Raw genomic sequence first — 18,466 nt, forward strand, 5'->3', positions numbered from 1 at the left:
TTTTCTTTTGCAGTTTTTACAAACGTTATACTAGTCAATACTTAAAACCGTACTGTTGCAGACACGGGCTAAGGGACCTGAATCAGGCAATGAAAATTTTCCGAAGGATGTCTTCTGATGATGTGATATTTATTGTGAGCAGTTTTCTTAAAGCTAGTGTTCGCTCCCGTGCAAGTATGGAATCCGCATGAAGAACTTTTGCACATTGCACTTTTGCACACCTGAGTATTGTATTTCCCATTGGTGTTTAGATACGTGGCTGCTTTGACTGTTCAGAAACGCCCATCTGGGGATTATTTAAGAACATTTGCACATTGCTCATCTTTGCACAAAATTGCTTTTTGCACATCGGATGTTGCATAAATAGCTATCTTCTGCATTTGAAAAGGACTATTCTGTATGCATGTACGCAACTTTTTAATGTTATTTTATGTATGATCAATTGTACAATGTATTGGATTTTATCAATTATTTTATTGTATCTTTTTAACTTCACCTGTGTGTACTTTTATGGATGCTTTGACTTCCGAATAAAGATCATTTGACTTGACTTAATTAGTGATACTCGACCCACCAAAGTCAAAGGGAGTAGAAGCCACTGTTTCAATAATCTCTTTATTTTGTTTTGCGTTCTTACGTAATTGAATTTATATAGCTGTTGATATTGGTTGGACACGAAGATCCCCAAGTATCTAATTGGGTCTGGCTTTGCGGCTTGTGCCCTCAGAACGGGTGAAAGGAAGTTTATATCTGCATTCAAAACTAGAACTTCAGTTTTGTTTGAATTTATTTTATAGCCCCAATTAATTCAAATTTACTAAATTCACTCAACACCACTTCCAAATTATCATTGTTGGGCTTCAAATATAAAATAATGTTGTCCGCAAAAAGTTTCAGTTTGGCCATACCCAAAATTGGAGACTTAATCGCAGCATTATCACGCATTCTAATAACCAAAGGTTCTATAAAAAAAAGTAAAAAGCAATGTGGAGAGAGGGCACCCTTGTCTTGTCCCCCGATTTATTTTTACAGTGCCTGCCCGTTTCGTATTAATTACCACTTAGGCCTGAGCCCCCTGATAAATATTACTTAGCATGGAAATAACCTGAAGGGGGAAGCCAAATTGGCCAAGGGCGAGAAACAAAGTGTTCCAGTTCACCAAGTCAAATGCTTTCTCTGCATCGACCATCATAATACATGCAGGGATCGAGTTGGGGTTACAATAGTCCAAAGCCTCTATTAGAAATTCCGTATTAGCTGCCATGGCTCGTCCTGCTATAAAACCAGCCAGATCTTTATGCATTATTTCTTGTGCGGCAAATAAAAAACGCTCATCCCACACCTTCATAAAAATCTTGTAATCTGAATTAAGGAGGCTAATGGGCCTATAAGAATATGACATCCTTTGGGTTTTTATCTTTTTTTACGAAGTACACAACAATTGCGTCCTTAAAAAATGAGGGGACCTAGCCACCGTTTTTTATGTGATTAAATCGTTTTTTCATGGGTGGAATTAGCTCCTTTGAAAAGGTCTTATAAAATTCTAATGGGAACCCATTTTACCCACACGCTTTTTCCGCGGCCGTTGATTTAATGGATGCCAAGATCTCAGCAGATTCTAAATCTGAATTTAGCTGGTTAATCCAAAAATCGGATAATCTAGGAATATTTACGTTGTCAAAGTATTCCTGTATAGATTTTTCATCCACCAGGTACTCAGTAGTATAAAGTTGCTGGAGGTGTTCTAAAAAAATCTGTGGAATCTCCTCACTATTGGTTACTTCTGCTCCGGTCTTGGGGTCCGTCACCTTTGAAATTAAGGCTGCTACTGGTCTAACTCTGGTACAGTTAGCCAGCAATTTGCTGACCATCTGGCTGTCCGCATAGACCTTTTGTTGGTAGGATCGGAAACTGCTGATCTCTTCTAAGACAAAGAAGTCTCTCAAGGCCTTACTAGCCTTATCCAATTGATGTGGGCGTGACCGGATCTGCTGAGCATGCGCCCTCTCCACCGCCCCCTGCAATTCAGCTATTTTGAGCCGCCGAGCCCTAGACTGGGCGACTGAAAAGGAGATTATTTGTCCACGAGCTGCAGCCTTGAACCCCCCCCCCCCCATCCAGCAAAGGGTCCTGCCGTTTCATCATTGATCCTAAAATATTCGGAGATCCATACTCTAAAATTCTCCACCCATTCTTGATCCTGGAGAAGGAGGCGATCCAGCTGCCACCTGGGTCGCTCTCCTCTTCCCCCACCAAGTTCAAGCTCAAGCCCTTTATACGCGTAGTCGGAGAAGGGGTTGCTCCCAATATCTGCCTTTAAGATCGACAGGGATCTAGATGATAGGAAAAAATCAATTCGGGAAGCAGTCTGAAAGCGATGCGAATGGCAAGTGAATGTGTTTTTAATCTGTTTTGATTTTCCGCCAGGGATCTATTAATTGATAATCATGCCTAATAGCATCAAAGACTTTTTTAGTGTTTGGTTTCAATTGGTTTTTATTTTTGGGTGAGGTGTCCTTCTTTAGGTCCTGTGTGTAATTAAAATCTCCACCGATAATGTTATGTTCATTTATTTTTATAATGCGCACAGCTACCCACCAAGGGTTTCCCAGCGCAAGCCAACAGAAGCACAACAGTGATCTAGCATTAGTAATATTGATTAAAAAAACAAGTTTTTAATTGTTTACGAAAGTTGGGAAGCAGCTTCTCCCTCCTCATTGCAGCAGGCAAGGAATTCCACATGGTGGGTCCCAGTAGAGAGAAGGAACGACCACCCATTCTCGACAGCTTAATCCTAGGAATCACAAAAAGCTCATCCACAGAAGAGCGAAGTAGTCGAGAGGGATGGTAAGGGCATACCAGATCTTTTAAGTATTTAGGAGCAGAACCAATATTAATTCTGAACATGTAACACAGGGCCTTAAATTTTATACGATGTTCTACTTTTAGCCAATGTAGTTCTCTCAGAGCGTTACCCGTGTTGGACATTCTGGCAAGTCCACAGAGCAATCGGGCTGCAGAATTTTGCACCACCTGAAGCTTGCGAAGTACATCTCTGTTAGACCCCAAAAAAAGGACGTTGCCGTAATCCAGGCGAGATGTTACAAGTGCCTGGACTACCGACTTTTTGGTGTCCACAGGGAGCATCCAGATTATTTTTCTTAGCCATTTTAAAATGGTAAAACAGGGGGCTGCAATTTGTACTGCCTGGTATTCCATTGACAATGTATTGTCAATAATAACGCCTAGATTGCGTACCTGAGAGGAGGGCTTGGGTAAGGGCCCCATTTCGTCAGGCCAATGTTGAGGGCCCCAATGTTCAGAATTTTTTCCGAAGATAAGCACTTCCGTCTTATCCCCATTTAACTTAAGCAAATTGAGCTGCATCCATGCTGCGATGTTTCGCAAGCCCAATCGCAGAGTAGACGGGTCCCGTTTCCTATCAGCCGACAAAGAAAAGATGATTTGAGTATCATCGGCGTTCGAAAACAGTGTAACCCTGCCGCTTCAACGATCACTGCTAAGGGCTTCACATAAATGTTAAACAAGAGCGGGCTAAAAATAGAGCCCTGAGGTACTCCATACTGGGATGTAAAGGACTTTGAAGTGGCCCTAGAAGAGAACACCTGGAAGGTACGCTCCGATAGAAAAGAGGACAACCAGCCAAGCGCCTGTAAAGTGCCTGTAAAGATTTTATTAATACGGTGTGTAAAACTGTATCAAAGGCGGCACTTAGATCTAATAATATAAGAGCCGCTGTATTAACAGCATCCAGGTGCTGACGTAGCACCTCAGTGACGCCCAGCAATGTGGTCTCGGTAGAAAACCCTGGCCTAAAACCTGATTGTGATGTATGAAAAAATTGGGAAGATGCCACGAACGTGGCTAATTGCCCATTCATATGCTTCTCCAAAACTTTAGAGAAAGTTTGGAGCAGGGAGATAGGCCTAAAATTAGCCGGCATGGCCGGATCTGCATTTGGCTTTTTTAACAATGGCAGGACCATAGCGTGTTTCCAAGCCATTGGCATTACTGCCTCCCTAAGAGAAGCATTTAGGATCTCCAAAAAGCGGGTTCTTCCATCTGTAGAAGTACTGTGGAAGGAATCAAGTCACATGGCGAGCCTGATTTAATGCTCGCTAAAAATATTTAAAGGCATCAGTGTTCAATAAAGACCACTGCTCCAATTTTAACTGAGAGTCTTCTACCATAGTATGAACCCACTCACTATCAAGCTGAGCCGGGTTTGACACACAAACTCCACCTAATGTCTGCCGAATTTGTTTAACTTTATTTATAAAGAAGTTAGCAAGAGAGTCACACTGTGGTTCATCAAGAACAGGTGGACTAGGTTGAGTCTCTGAACCTGCTAACTTCTTAACAATAGAAAATAAAGTACGGGGACAATTGTTTGCCCCCAGAATAGTAGAGGACACAGTCAGCTCGTGCCTTCTTACATAGAGCATGATATTTTTTCAATGTGGCTTTATAGAGGTTTTTGTACTCGGGGGTATATTTCCTTCTCCAGCTTCTTTCCAAAGCTTTGCATTTGGTCTTTTCTGCTCTTAACTGCTCTGTAAACCAAGGAGCAGGAGGCCGGTGGTTATTACGTTTTTTCGCCATGGCTGGCAGGCAAGCATTAGAGGCGGAGGTAATCCAAATATAAATACTATTCAATGAGGCCAATGATATGGAGTTATAAGATGGTGCGTTGCTAGACAGTAGCTGATTGAACTTTGCAATATCCAATTTTTTCCAATTTCTGGTTCGACCTGATGTAACCAATCTTCCCCTTCAGATTTGCTACTACCCATAACCACCTACCCTGGGGATCCCTTCGAATTTGTTCAAATTCCCATGGCAAGTTTTTGGAAAAAATAAATAGCAACCCCTTTCATAGCTAGGCCTGCTGATGCGAAAAAGGCGTCTGAAAAAACTCTAGGTAAATATAGTTAGGGAGAATTCGTTTTTAAATGTGTCTCCTGAAAAAACAGAACATGGGGATTGAACGAGGCAAGCCACCTAATGAGTGTGCCATATTTTTGTTTATTAAGCATTCCACTGGCATTGACTGACAGAATCTTGCATTTACTAACAATTTCTGTTTCTATTTCTCGGATAAATTTCTAACTTGGTCAAAAACAAATATCTGAGGATTTTACCATTTTTGATAGGACATTTTTGAATGTTGGTACAAACTGCCAGACATTACAGTTCTTCTTCGAAAGGTATAGCACTCCAAGTTCACACTATCCTCTTTATGAATTAGCTATGGATATTATTCAAGTAACATGTAACTAACAACATCTGTTCAGTCAACAAAACCGAGGCCAAACATATGGACTCTGTGCACCAGCTTCATTAAATAAACACAAAAAAAAATGAAAACATAAATCACACTTTCTACTTACTCAAGGACCTGCTAAATATCTAGTATCATGAGGTTATACTCCCAACACCACTGACGCTCCTCCCAAACATTCCAGACTAACAGTAGTGGGGAGGGGAACTAAGTCAATGAAGAATGCATGAAAATCAAATCAGTATACACCACTAGAGCGTTCCCTCTACCTCTTTTAAAGTACCTGGGAGACCAACTTGACTTATCATGATTTGACAGATGAGCTAGGACAGCCTACTCGATCACATCAGTAACTTCTTCAGAAGATAGGGTAATGTATAATAGGTTCACATAAAACACGTGGGAGCACTTGTTAGTAAAACTACATGTGTGGTTACCCTACTGACCTCGTTTATGAAAGCAATGAATAAGAGTGAGCATCTCCCTGTGGACATAAACCAACATTATCAGAATGGTAATGAGTGTGGGTGTCACAAATACATGAGCATGCTCAAGGGCCAAATAAATACTTGTAGTTAACGGCTAAAGTCACATACAGGTTAGTGTTGGAGACAATCAAAATATTTGCGAGTTTATTGTGTAAAAATTGTTTTAGCATCGGAGACACCAAATTCACAGAAGAAATGTACAATGAAAGTAGATTTTTCTAAGAATATAGTTCATGAAATATACATAAAATAACAATTTCTAAAGAACACGCAATAAACTCAGATATTTAGAAACAGGAAACAGCTAAAACAAAACTGCATTTTAAAAGCGATTGGTTTGTGTGATAATTTGCTGAAAATGGGTAGAATTCTATTAATAACTAAGAAGTTTGGGTGGAAAAATTGACAAGATTAGCTATACAAGGCAACAGACTTTAAAAATATAAGATACAGGACTAAATATATATAAAAATAAACAATATTATTAAAGCCAAAAAATGGTTTACGGCGCAGGGATTATCAGTACCTGAGGGGCTTTTAGGGTGACCACATGCGTTGGCTGTGTCAAGATTATTGAGCAGCACGACTCAGGAGATGAGACTGGAGAGTGACCTGGCATGCTGGTTGGGAATGAGTGAGTGCTCTGGAGTCACGGCAAGAGCAACTGTTGCCTCTCCCACATAAGGACTTATAATTCAACAAAATAGGCTGTGGTCGGTGGCAAACTCCTGAGTAATACGTCTAAATTTATAAACTATCCAATACACATATTGAACATGTGAAATAAAGGTCTGTAAATGCAAATGTATTAACCAATAAATGAAATCGCACTCCTCTAGCATGATGTCACAGTGAAAAAGCAAAAGTGTACACCTCAGATTAAATCTTCTGCAAAGAGGTACAAAGGTAATAATGACAGGACAAGTTATAAAATATTCAAATTCTGTTCCAAAGGTCAGAATACTGAATTTTCAATAAACTGAGGACTTGAATATTAAGTGCCCTGAATGTAAATGATTAGGACAAACACAAATGATCAAATACTTCAGCTTCAATCATTACAATGCACAGCTGTGGAAAATCTAAGGACTGCTTCTTTAAGAAATATCATTTTTTTTTCTGCTAATTTTAACAAAAGAAAATGACGAAAAACAAGCTCATTCTGTTTCACTTCCTGACATCTGGCTTTTGTATATTGTGTCAAAAAGTAATCAGCATCCAGCGGCACAAGGCGACATAGCAGCTTACCCTGTGTAGAGTCACTGTGTGTTGCTCCCATATAGCAGTTTCCTCCATTACCGTGCTCTAAGGGAAAAAATATATATATTAATACTTTCATTCTTTTCATTATGTAAATATGCAAGAAAACGTACACTTATCACAAAGGATTATAAAAGTAGTGTTTTACACCAGCGACATCATGTTTAAGATCTCAGTAGCCAGCTGCCAACCAGTTAACAAATAAAGCATTGTGTGTGAATTTTTTCAATACAGGAAGTCTTATTTGTTTTCCCTTAACAGAAGGGTTTGAGGAGAAGGGCTATTTCTGTGGGACACGGAAACAGTGACTCGTCGGACTGAATTTCCGGAACTAACGAACATCCGCAAAAATCATATTTGTTGCCAAATCTACTGAAAATGAAATCGAGTAATTTGCTTGTGCCTGTGAATAAACACTATGGAAAATGGCCGAAGGATAAAAAGAGAAATATTTCCAACGTTCTTTCAACAAACAGCGATTCTTTAATAAAAAAGCAAGGCATTCTGTCCCAGTGTTTTCATTTTGGGGTCTTATACCTAGGTGACGTTAACGCTGGAATTTTATTTGGATCACTTTATCATGTGTACATTTCAAGCGGTAAAATGTATCTTTGGGGGGATGCTTCTTAACTGAACACGAGGCAAACTGTGAACGGCACGCAAAGAGTGAAAATGTCTTCGATAAAGAACTACACCATGGTTTAACCCTTTAAGTGCTGCGAACGTCCAACGGTCGTCGCGTGCACTACCTCGCTAGTGCTGCGCACGACCGTTGGACGTCCGAATTCCGTTAGCGCGATCGAACGTCCGCACTGGGGCGGAATGTTCGACGCGCTAAACGGGTTAAAGTTAATCGAGATTACATAGCAGACCAATGCAATGCAGCGCATTTAGCAGCAATAAAGAAAGTAGACGTCAAATCATACTTTGGCAGAGATCTCTTTTACTACAACACTTCCTATCCACAAAATCAAACCTCATCTGGAGCTGTAGAAATGCAACACGGGTGATATTTACTTGTCATCAACTCAAGTTCTGGCGCCTCTGAGCCGCTATTGTTAGGGCTCGGTAACCAGGCCTTTTTTTGTTTCCAAAACAGAACATATACTTAAAAGTGGGTTTGGGTTAGTCCCTTGTCGATGACTATATAACCTTGTTTTCTCAGGTGTCTGCGTTTGATTTAAAGGCTTTTCCACCCTATTTTTGCGTTTGTCCAACCCACGAATACTTCGGTATTAAAGTGTTCTGATTGGATGAGTTCTATCCTTCCACTGCATATATGAGGGGAATATTTTTTTGTATTATGGATTCAGAGGCCCAAGAAAGGGCACCTGTTGCTTTACTCTCCACTGCTCTGTTATCCCCTACCTCCATCAATCTCCTTGCGCTTCCCCCTCCCCTCCACCCGTTCCCGCTGCTCAGGTGATTTTTTTTTTTTTATTTATTTTGTTTACGAGGATCTGGCAACTGCAAAGTCCTGCTGGGACACTCATTTTGTTTTTTTGCACTGGGTGCGCACGTTTTTCACTTTCTTTTACTTTTTAATCTACAGTTCTAAAGTAGCCATGCACCATGTTAGAATGATAAATGGTCATCTGCCATGAAGCGTAAATTAAAAAAATTCATTGCCGCTCAGGTTTGCCTCACGAAAAACGACCGTACGTTGCCAGCCATCTTTAATAGAAACCTCATTGCAAGATTGCTGTTATGCGTGTATACGCTTCATGACACATACCTTGCCTTGGCATGCCACTAACAAAAAGCATTGGCAAAGCCAATAGCTAGACCTTTAAGAGCAGAGAACTATTGCCTTTTGCACAGTTTTTTATATTAGATTGAATTTCACTTTATTTTGTTTGTATTTCTGTATGTGATGCACTAGAATACACCACATATGCTTGGACTGCTACACAAAAACTGACTTGTGATGGTTTGTATTCACTCTTCTTGCAATCTCGGGGTAGGCATGCGGTAAACAGAAACCAGCTAAGTCTTCTTTAATACGCTCTCCCCTTCCTTAAGGAACCGAACGGCGCAGGCCACAAACAGTGGATAAGAAGTGTTCTTTTTATTTAAGAATACATGGGATACCAAGGACCCAACGCGTTTCAGCTCATAGCCTCACTCACACTAGAAGAGAAGCTTAGATGAGAAACTGATACAAAGCAGAACTAATGCTTCTCTTTGTCAGCTCATGTCCACTGTGTAGCTGTGAGAAGCTGGCCAGGCATATGCAGTCCACTATTCTAGTGGGCACCTTGCACCAGTCCAAACAACCCTTATTGATGGTAGGTTTAAAGACAAACTTTATAGAAAGCTATCCTATTGGTAGCTGTGAAGAGCAGATTGCAGGCTAAGTCTTGAATGAATATAAAGCAGCTTGTTTTACCAGTCTAAAATCTCGTAAATGACCAAATGAAAGAAGAACCACACCAGGTATATATAATAATAAATGTATTTATTCTAAACACATCCCTCTAGTCTCTTTATGAGGCTAGAGGCCAAAGTACAAACAGTAAACTTAATTAGCACACAGTAAATTAGCACAGTATACGTTTAACCTTAGGGGCATCACAAACCATATACTAAGAAAGTGGTATAAGTAACACTACAGTCAGAGACAAGGCCTAGAGCCTGTAGAACCGCTGTGGCAACCAGGAACCACCCACGGTAGGGTCGGAAGAGACCCACGGGGGACGCGTGCAGTGTCTAAACACAGCTGCAAATCACTATCGACTTCTACGGAGAAAGTCGAAAGTTAGAATTTTAAAGATTAGGGACATTTAGGAGTGGACTAGGAACAAACCTGTTCAGTACTCGACAGTTCGATAGTCAAGACCCATGGGAGCACCAAAGTACTCGTGTTACCTCACCCAGGGAAGCCGGGTGCATAGGTGTCTTTTCGTGTCAGGTTTCGTCACCGTTTCCTATGTACAGCTGCAAAGAAGTGCTGCAGGCGACCAGATGAAGTGTCCGGATGGATCCAAGGGTGGATCGAAGATCTGAAGAACCTGAAAGCAGAGGGGACAGAGTCTAAGTCACTAGCCAGTGACCAGGGAGGCAACAAGAAGATGCCCACCGATGTCGGGTGATTTCAGGTGCAGGAGGTGAAGCTTGACTCTTCAGCCACGAGGACCAGGAGGCGTTGACGACAAACAGGAGCTGGATTCGAGCTGTCCCACGTCGGATGTAGAGTGCTGCAGTGTTGGTATCCGGATTGGACCCAAGCCTTGGCAACAGCAACCCACGCAGAATGCAAAGATTGGCTTCGGAGCAGACCAGCAAGGTCTGAGGGACTCACCCTTTGGAGGGGAGTCAGGGCACGTCTGGAGCAAGCAGGGAAGCTCAAGAAACAAAAGAGATACCTTTGTGGGGACCCACCAGTCGATGGACCAGGGATCGCAAAGGGGCCTCGAGCAGAAATCCTAGAAGCGGGCCCACGGAACACTCGTGGAGTGTAGGCCCACAATCTACAGTGCAAAAGGTGCTCAGGGCTTGGACTACAAATAGCCCAATGCACAACTTCGGGAAAGCTCGGGAAGTAGGTGCACTTGCAAATATGCACGGTGTCCAGGAGTTGTGGTCCCACGTCTCTCGTGATGGCTGTGGGTCTCAGCTTCGCTGTGATCTCGTGTCGGCCTCGGAGATGTCTGGTAGTTCGTGTCCTGTGTCGCAAATCCTTCAGGATCCGGGGAAGCCTTGGGAATGCCGACCGGCAAGATGCTTCTACGGTGCCTGTTTGAACAGGGGAGTCACTCCTTGACCCTAAAGGAGAGTCTTCTAGTCAGAACAGAATGTCGAATGTTCCAATATATATGTTGGAGAGTTTCGTCCAGGATAATCTAAAGTTCTAGGGACTAGGTTCCTATACTTAAACTAAGTCTAAGGTCCCACCTATGGGAGGACCTGGGGAGGGGGTGATTACACCCCTTCCCCTTTGTCCAGTTTCGCGCAGGCAGGGGCTGAGCGCCCCTGCAACCGGTTTGAACTTGTCTATACACAGAGACACCTTGTGTGCCCCAGGCACTGTCTGAAAAGCATTTACTGAATGCACCCACCTTGCCCCAATACACTAAAGCCTGTCTCTGAAGTTTCGTCCAGCATCAGGAGGTCAGACCGGTCCGTGTCTGTGGCAGCAGCATCCATTTTGCGAGGATGGGGCTCTTTTAAATTATTACCGGTTAGGTAAGTGTGTACATGTCTTCTCCCTCTAGAAGGGTGGAATTGAAACTCCAAAGTGTTTGACACCAAACACAACATGTTTTGATGCAGCCATTCCAAAGGTAGCATTTACCGCAAGGTTATAATGCACTTAAGAGTATATGGTATGGCTATATCACAGTACAGCTACAGAGAAGTGATTCTGAAATCTGCAGAGGGGCTCAGTTCATGCTTGGGTACCCTCTCACACAAAACCAAGCACTCTGCCTTCAGGATTGTCAAGGCCTGTGATAGGAGTGACTTATAGGTTTATATGTGTCTGTATTTAAAGGTAGATATAGGTATACTATATCTTAGTAAGGGGTGCTTACACCACCTTACCCAGGCTGCAAGAGCAGACCTGTGGGTATATTTTGGAAGGCTTCCCAGGGGTGGCATAATACATGCTTCAGCCCCTGGTAGGCCTCTGGGGTACCTATGCCCTTGGTACCTAGGGTACCATATACTAGGGACTCACAGGGTAACCCAGTAACCAATCTGGAGTGTACACAAAGTACATGCAATCAGTTTAGAGAGGAAGCAGCTAGGCTGGGGTCCTGGTTAGCAGGGCCCCCGCCAGACTAAAGTCGGTAAATCAGTGAAACACCAGCAAAGAGTGGGGCTAACCAGAGTAAACAGATCCTACTCTCCTACAGTAGCAAGCCAAGTAATATAGCAAATAACAAGGAGGAGCCCTACCATGCCTTCAAGTTTCATTCAGCTTCAAACAGAAATCACTGTCAACATAACCCTTGACGCTTCCTGCCTATAGTCATCTGTTAGCCCAAGTCCACTCTTCTCCCAAAAAGTGGTACTGTCAAGAAAAAACTTCTGAATTATTTCCTTCTTCTTTGTACCATCAAACACATGTGCTCCCAGAGTCCACACCAGCCACACAGAGCACAATCTGATCTTTGCCCTCGCAGGAACTGGCAAAACTGTTGCAGTACCACTTATTAACAAGTCTTTCAGCCTCAATGGCTCTCTTGATGAGCACAAACAGGTATGCACTTGTGAATGTATTATTTACATCTATGCATAAATACACACATTCGTATATAAATGAAATTCCCTTCAACTGACATTTTTTGGAGGAGTTTTAAATATTCAGCGATACACCTCAGTTTAAATAACATTACATTTAACTTGAAATGCCTAAAAGTGCATACATTTTACAGTTATATTGAATAACACAACCTTATTTCAGTATCTGAAACCGAACCACGAGAAGGGAAAGAGGAAGTAATTTTTATGGTCCAAAAAACATAATATCTGAAAACGGAATAAGACTTCCCACCAGTGCCATCATACATTTTTGAAACTTATACAATTATACATATAGAATCAAAAAACATTGTAACTGATGCTCCACTTAGGCAATATCCTCAGCTCGTCTTCTGGGCGGCATAAAAAAAAATGCATCCTTCGATGAGAAGCCTGGTATTCTATGAGAAATTCAGTCACTGCTGGTACATTTTCTAACGATGTTCACCCACCAAGTACGATTAAATCCAGTAACTGTGTTCATCAGTGTTTCTGTATGCAATTCCGTATTCTTCTATACATCATAAGACTTGGTGAGCTGCGCATAAAGAAGTACCATCCACTAATAAGTAAGCAAAGTGACAATTTTGGAGGGCATTCCTAAAGAAAGGGTTTGAGTCATTTGCATTTCTTTTCCGTATGTGCTCAAATTAAAACCTTATGCAAAAAATAAATAAGTCCTAGGTGTCCTCTTGAAATGCGCAGCCATTCTGGGGATGTAATCTATAAGGATTTAATTGTACAACTCACTCTGTCTGATGGCTGTACTACCATAATTGATGGAATGTCATTTTCCCCCAAGTTAGGTGAGTTCTGTAGACTTCAAGCTGTTCCCACTTCCAAAGTAAAGTCTGCTCCCACAGCCTACTTCACAATATATTCTGTGGCAGAGGATTGCAATACAACTCTCAATTCTGCACTACTCATTGCTCCAATTCAGATCTTAAGGAAGTACTGTCCTCTGGTTCAATACTCATTCCACTGGACTAAGAGTGAATGCAATCTTTGCTAAGCCGTTGTTTTTAGGTCTCGCCTAGCGTAGCGCACATGTGCTGCTAGGAGAGGGCCTCTTGGAATCACTTCAGACTTCCAAGAGGCTTCTCTGTGTGAGTCTTCCACCTCCCATACATCCCATTGGCTTTTGTGTTTGGCTTTCAATAATGAAAGCACGCAAATGGCCAAAGGTGGGGGTATGTCCCGCCTTTTTTGTGAACGTTCACTTCCATGGCCTATGGGTCTCGAGAGCGAGCCGGGGCATGCAGGCTGCCAGCTGGCTGACAGCTGCATTCCTGAGCCGCGCCGTGCTTTCGCTTGTTATAAAGACTTGGGGCATCCAAAGCCGGCTATCCAAAGTGTCAGGGCTCACTACAGGCGGTGTGATGAAGGGTAGAACACAGTAATCAGGGTCAATAAGAAATACCCAGGCGAGATATCGTTTACAAAAGGTCTGTTTACACTTATGACCCGAAATAGGGTTCTCAAGGTGTGACACGGATATGTCCAACATGACACACCATCGTGCTATTGGTGAGGCCAGTCTAGGAACTCAGCGAGATGCGAGAGTGACGCCAGTACAGACCGGGTGGTTCTCGGGGCGGATGGTGCAGCAGAAGCTGCTGCAGGGCGGAGTTAGAGTCCAGTCAACTAAGGCCACCTTAGAGAACAATCTTTACACCAACACCAGTCCGGTTAACGCAGGCGGTCAGTGTTTAGGGTGACCCACCAGAACATATCTTCTTGGAACCAGTCTGGCGAAAGAGTTTAAATCTGTTGTCATTGATTAATTATTTAATGCGCGTTCCATGTCTCGTAATTACGGCGAGCAAGGCCGGAGTTTGGTGCACCCAGGACCTCACCATCTATCAGGTAAGCCAATGTTATACCAATGGCACCAGTCATCCCTTTATCATTCATTGTCTGTTCAGTGAACCCGGCCTCATGCATCCCATGGACTTTTTGTAACCTCTGCCTAGCTGCAATCTCATACTTCCCTTCCTGGTCTCCCCTTTCACACTGTGTTCAAAGCCCTCTCGCTACCTGTGCTTTCTGATCGCCCTCTTTGGCAGGTGATTCGAAGTTAACAGGTTTAAGTTTTATTTTCTCGACATTAATCAAGTAACTGGGAATTCATCTGGTTACAACCACCTTTTCAGAGCAATCTACTCCCCCTCTTCTCAAGGAGATTGGTTTTGACCTCCTTAGATGGTATAACAAGTCTATCTAGTAGATAGAATAAGAGGGCACTTTTACTAAAAGGAGTTTCTTTTCGAAGGCCTGGTTATATCAATAGCTCAAAGAACATGTAATCAAATTGAGTGTAATATCGCCCGCACACTTGTGTAAAGTAATTTCATTCGCCACCCACCCTCCGAAAGGACCAACCTGTTTTCTTACAATTATTCTATAACATGTTAAGTTGTGGAAGCAAGCTAAATGTATATTTTTTTGGTGGGTTTTGTGAACACGCCGTTTAACAGATATAGTAAAAAATGATTTGCAGTATCGCTTTTCAGTTGATCCAATTGCCTGTAAAACGAGGCAAGCCAGTCAAACATTTCAAGTGAGATCTCAGGGTAGAGGGCTTATTTAAAGCAACACCCAAACGCAATGTTCTTTCTTTTTTTCGTACAATGAATCCCATATCAAAATAGATCTGTTGCAAGCAAAGGAGTCGAAATATGTTAGGTTCAAATATTTACAAAAATGTAAGTGTAAACAAATACTTAAAACAATTGATGTTCATTTTTGCCTTTTATTTTGTGCATTATTAAGCCAATCAAACAGGTGGATCTGTGGTATAAAACCTGATTTTCTTAAATCTAGAATATTCTGTATGGTGGAATTTTTTAGCCCGTCCTTACAAAGTTAAATGCAAAACTATAAACCCCAAATACAACGTGCTTCTGAACATATTTAACAATTCAAACATTGCAGAAATGTTGAGTTACCCCTTATAAAAGAGCAAATACAAGATTGCTAATATACAGTTAACAATCACAGTGTGATCTTTTATCAGAAATTAGCGAGACAGACAGTGGGAGTTATTTGAAGGCCATAATTTGGCATTTACACCAAGCCAATAAAATTGTTATTAATGGCCCACTACAGAGCAGCTCAACACCACTCAGTTTTTTCAACTAAAATCACATCAGTACTTTGCAGAAAGATGTTTGTTTGTTTGTGGATCCCAGGAACCTACTATATTATATGCTTCTGTTAGCCAAATCCTGGTGCCCCACGCACATCTCTCAAGGTCCACTGGGGGGGGCCCAGCCCCACGGTTTGAAAAACACTGTTCTAGAGCCCCTGCTGTGGCTTTCATTCCAGCGCTACCGTTCTGCACGTTCCTTCTGGCACCATCACCCTGTCTGTCTTTCCTTCTGGCGCCTTCCCTCTGTTCTTCTTTCCATCTGCAGCCGCCTTTCCTCTTTTCTTCTTTTCATCTGCTGCCGCCTTCCCCCTGTTCTTCCTTCCATCAGCCGACGCCTTCCATTTGCAATGCAATAGGTCTCGCATTTACGAGAGTTTGAGCTATTGACATTGTAAAGGACAATGCCTTTTATTTAGGTTTTGGTTTTTAAAACATAAATATAAGGCATTGTCATTGAAAATGCCAATAGCTTAAACTTGCGTAAATGCGAGACCTATTGCATTGCAAATACTTCTTTTACATTTTACAAATCTTTCCAAATAAATGGAGACAACTCTCTAAGGCAGACTTCAATTGTTATGGCATGTTCATTCAGTTTGTAGACAATAGTTTTTTGCAGCCTACAGGACTCCTCGTTCTGCTTTTCCTTGTTTACAAATCTTAACAAGGTCACACCGTGGCTAGCCATTATCAAGAAACAAGCATTTGCAATGCAATAGGTCTCGCATTTACGCATGTTTAAGCATTTGGCATTGTAAATGACAATGCCTTTTTATCGCATTTAAAAGGCAGTAATGTAAAAGATTCCGGAAGCCAAGCCAATAAAGTACAGGTACAAATAAATGCAGGCACTGAAAAACAAGAACAAAAAAAAAGTGTGCACAAGGGTCCTAGTTCAAAAGAACCAAAGCAATCATTCCCAAATGTCAGGCTGGGCAGAAAGCAACTAAAGTTTACCCCATCTAATGCGTGGTATGTGGATGTTATAAGGGTTGGCAGAGAGGGGCTCTGGAATTGAGACTCGACGTGAGGCTCTTTAAATTTTAAGTGAAAGCGCTTGTTGTAAACGTTTGTGTAATTAAGGGAGTACACTTTCCATGCGCTACTGGGGGAGCTCAGAGAAGCAAAAGGGAGGAAGCCAATAATGGTGGGTGCGTGATAGGAGGGTGACTCAGTGAGGGAAACCCACATAAGCCCCCTAAAATACAGGCATTGGCATAGCAAAAAGGTCTTGCCTTTGGGACCTTATAAGCGTTTAACCATGCATCATATTATCAATTACATTACATTAGCCATTAAAGACATCAAAGATTGTGGTAAATAAATGGCAGGGGACATAATTAATATGCTGTCGAACAAAATTTTAATAAATTAATATGCAAGCACATCAGTAATAATTATTGTTTTGCCAGAAATTGGTTGATACCTTGATGTATGTATTGCCAGAAGGCAAGTTTTGCCAGAAATTGATTGATACCTTGATTAATTGCCAGAAGATATCGGACCAGGTGTTAAGTATGTGCAGATTTTTGTCAATGTTCTGTCAACCTCACGCAGAATAGAAGGCACAGACAACCATTTATCACTAATTACTCACCTGTTGCACATCCAAGCATTGCCAGAACATCTATAGCACACAGAAGCAGCCTCTGCAGCGCTTTGCAGAGTACTTGACCAAGCATATTCCGTGCCTTTTGCAGCCTAGAGGTGGGACGAATCAATTTGATTAATGGGAAGAGTTGGTTCTCCTTTCTATGTAGGGTTGGTGGGGGTCCCACTGCCTTGGTTTTTTAAAGAAATTTGTATTTATATATTGCTTTTGTGCATTTTCTTGGCTTTGTAGTGCTGTGAATTAGAGTGGTATTACTGAAGTGAGGTAACTGGCGAGTGCCAAGAGACGAGAGAGAAAAGTCTGCGCTGTATTGTGGATAGTTCATAAAGGTATGATCACTGGAGGGTCAGCCCCATGCTGCGAAAAGTATAAAATGGGCAGGTTCATGTTTAGGTATCTGTGACATGCTCTGGAATAACTAGGAGCGTTGAAGAGCACGAATGTTGCCTGAGCTTGCATATATCCATCTCCACACATAGCCCTTTGTAGCAGTTCATAAATGTTGCCATTTTTTGGCAAATAAAGCAACTTTGTCATACGTGCATTATTTAATGCGCCAAGTATCATACGGAATGGCAACACTTGCAAGTGAGGATAAGAAGTTATCTTTATTTATTTCACAGTTGACTGGTCACAGGGTGATAATTTTTTCATATCTGGCATATCAAAGGTGAAACCACTGAGATCCCTCACTAAGCTGGGTGCAGTGGCTAAAGGAGCTGCCTTTTGTTCTCTATCACCCATACTCATTGCCACAATGCTTCATAATCGGTTGGTTTACACTTACGGTGGGTGTGCCTGGAAGCGTGGTTGAACAAATAGGGGATGCTACTGTATGGCTGTAATTTGAATGCCTTGTATGTGGTGTCATTTTGTATACACTGTTTCTGTGACGTACAAGTGTTTAACACTATCACACGCTAAGGCATAGCCAATGAGACTTACAGAACCGACGGCATCCAGCATGCACCAGTTAGGGTAATTGTAAGAATGGAGCACTTGCGCTCGTATTTCCAATCAGTGGTTCCAACACCTTTATTGGAGATGGGAACCATCACTATGCCATTATTTATTTGCAGCTACTGACATTAATGAACAGGACCTGAAGAAACAAGCATTGGCATAGCCAATAGGTTTCGCTTTTGGGACCTTATAAGTATTTAGTTATGCACCACAATATCCTTGGTGCAACAACATTAACTATTGCATGGTTAATCACTTATAAGGCCCCAAAGGCGAGACCTATTGGCTATGCCAATATATATTTTTTTTAAAGGACAAGCAGGGCTCCGGCTGCCACTGGGATGGAGGGAGGTAGGTAGGTAGGGAGAGAGAGAGAGAGAGAGAGAGAGAGAGGTCTAGAGAGAGAGAGGTGTGGGGAGAGAGAGAGAGAGAGGTGTGTGTAGAGA

The 18,466-nt window shown here is 42.0% G+C and overlaps 1 protein-coding gene across 6 annotated transcripts in view; it reads right to left on the reverse strand.

Moving 5' to 3' along the window:
• The window catches only part of TJP1 (tight junction protein 1), a 707,329-nt gene that overhangs the window by 613,893 nt on the left and 74,970 nt on the right, over positions 1–18,466 (reverse strand). For all 6 annotated transcript variants that reach the window (XM_086958396.1, XM_086958395.1, XM_086958394.1 and 3 more), the window contains exon 2: positions 7,039–7,095. In XM_086958396.1, the coding sequence (XP_086814522.1) occupies positions 7,039–7,095 (57 nt within the window). The remainder of the gene's footprint in view (positions 1–7,038; positions 7,096–18,466) is intronic.

This window comes from Lissotriton vulgaris, chromosome 2_1 (genome assembly GCF_964263255.1).
Source record: "Lissotriton vulgaris chromosome 2_1, aLisVul1.2, whole genome shotgun sequence".
NCBI classification, from domain to species: Eukaryota; Metazoa; Chordata; class Amphibia; order Caudata; family Salamandridae; genus Lissotriton; species Lissotriton vulgaris.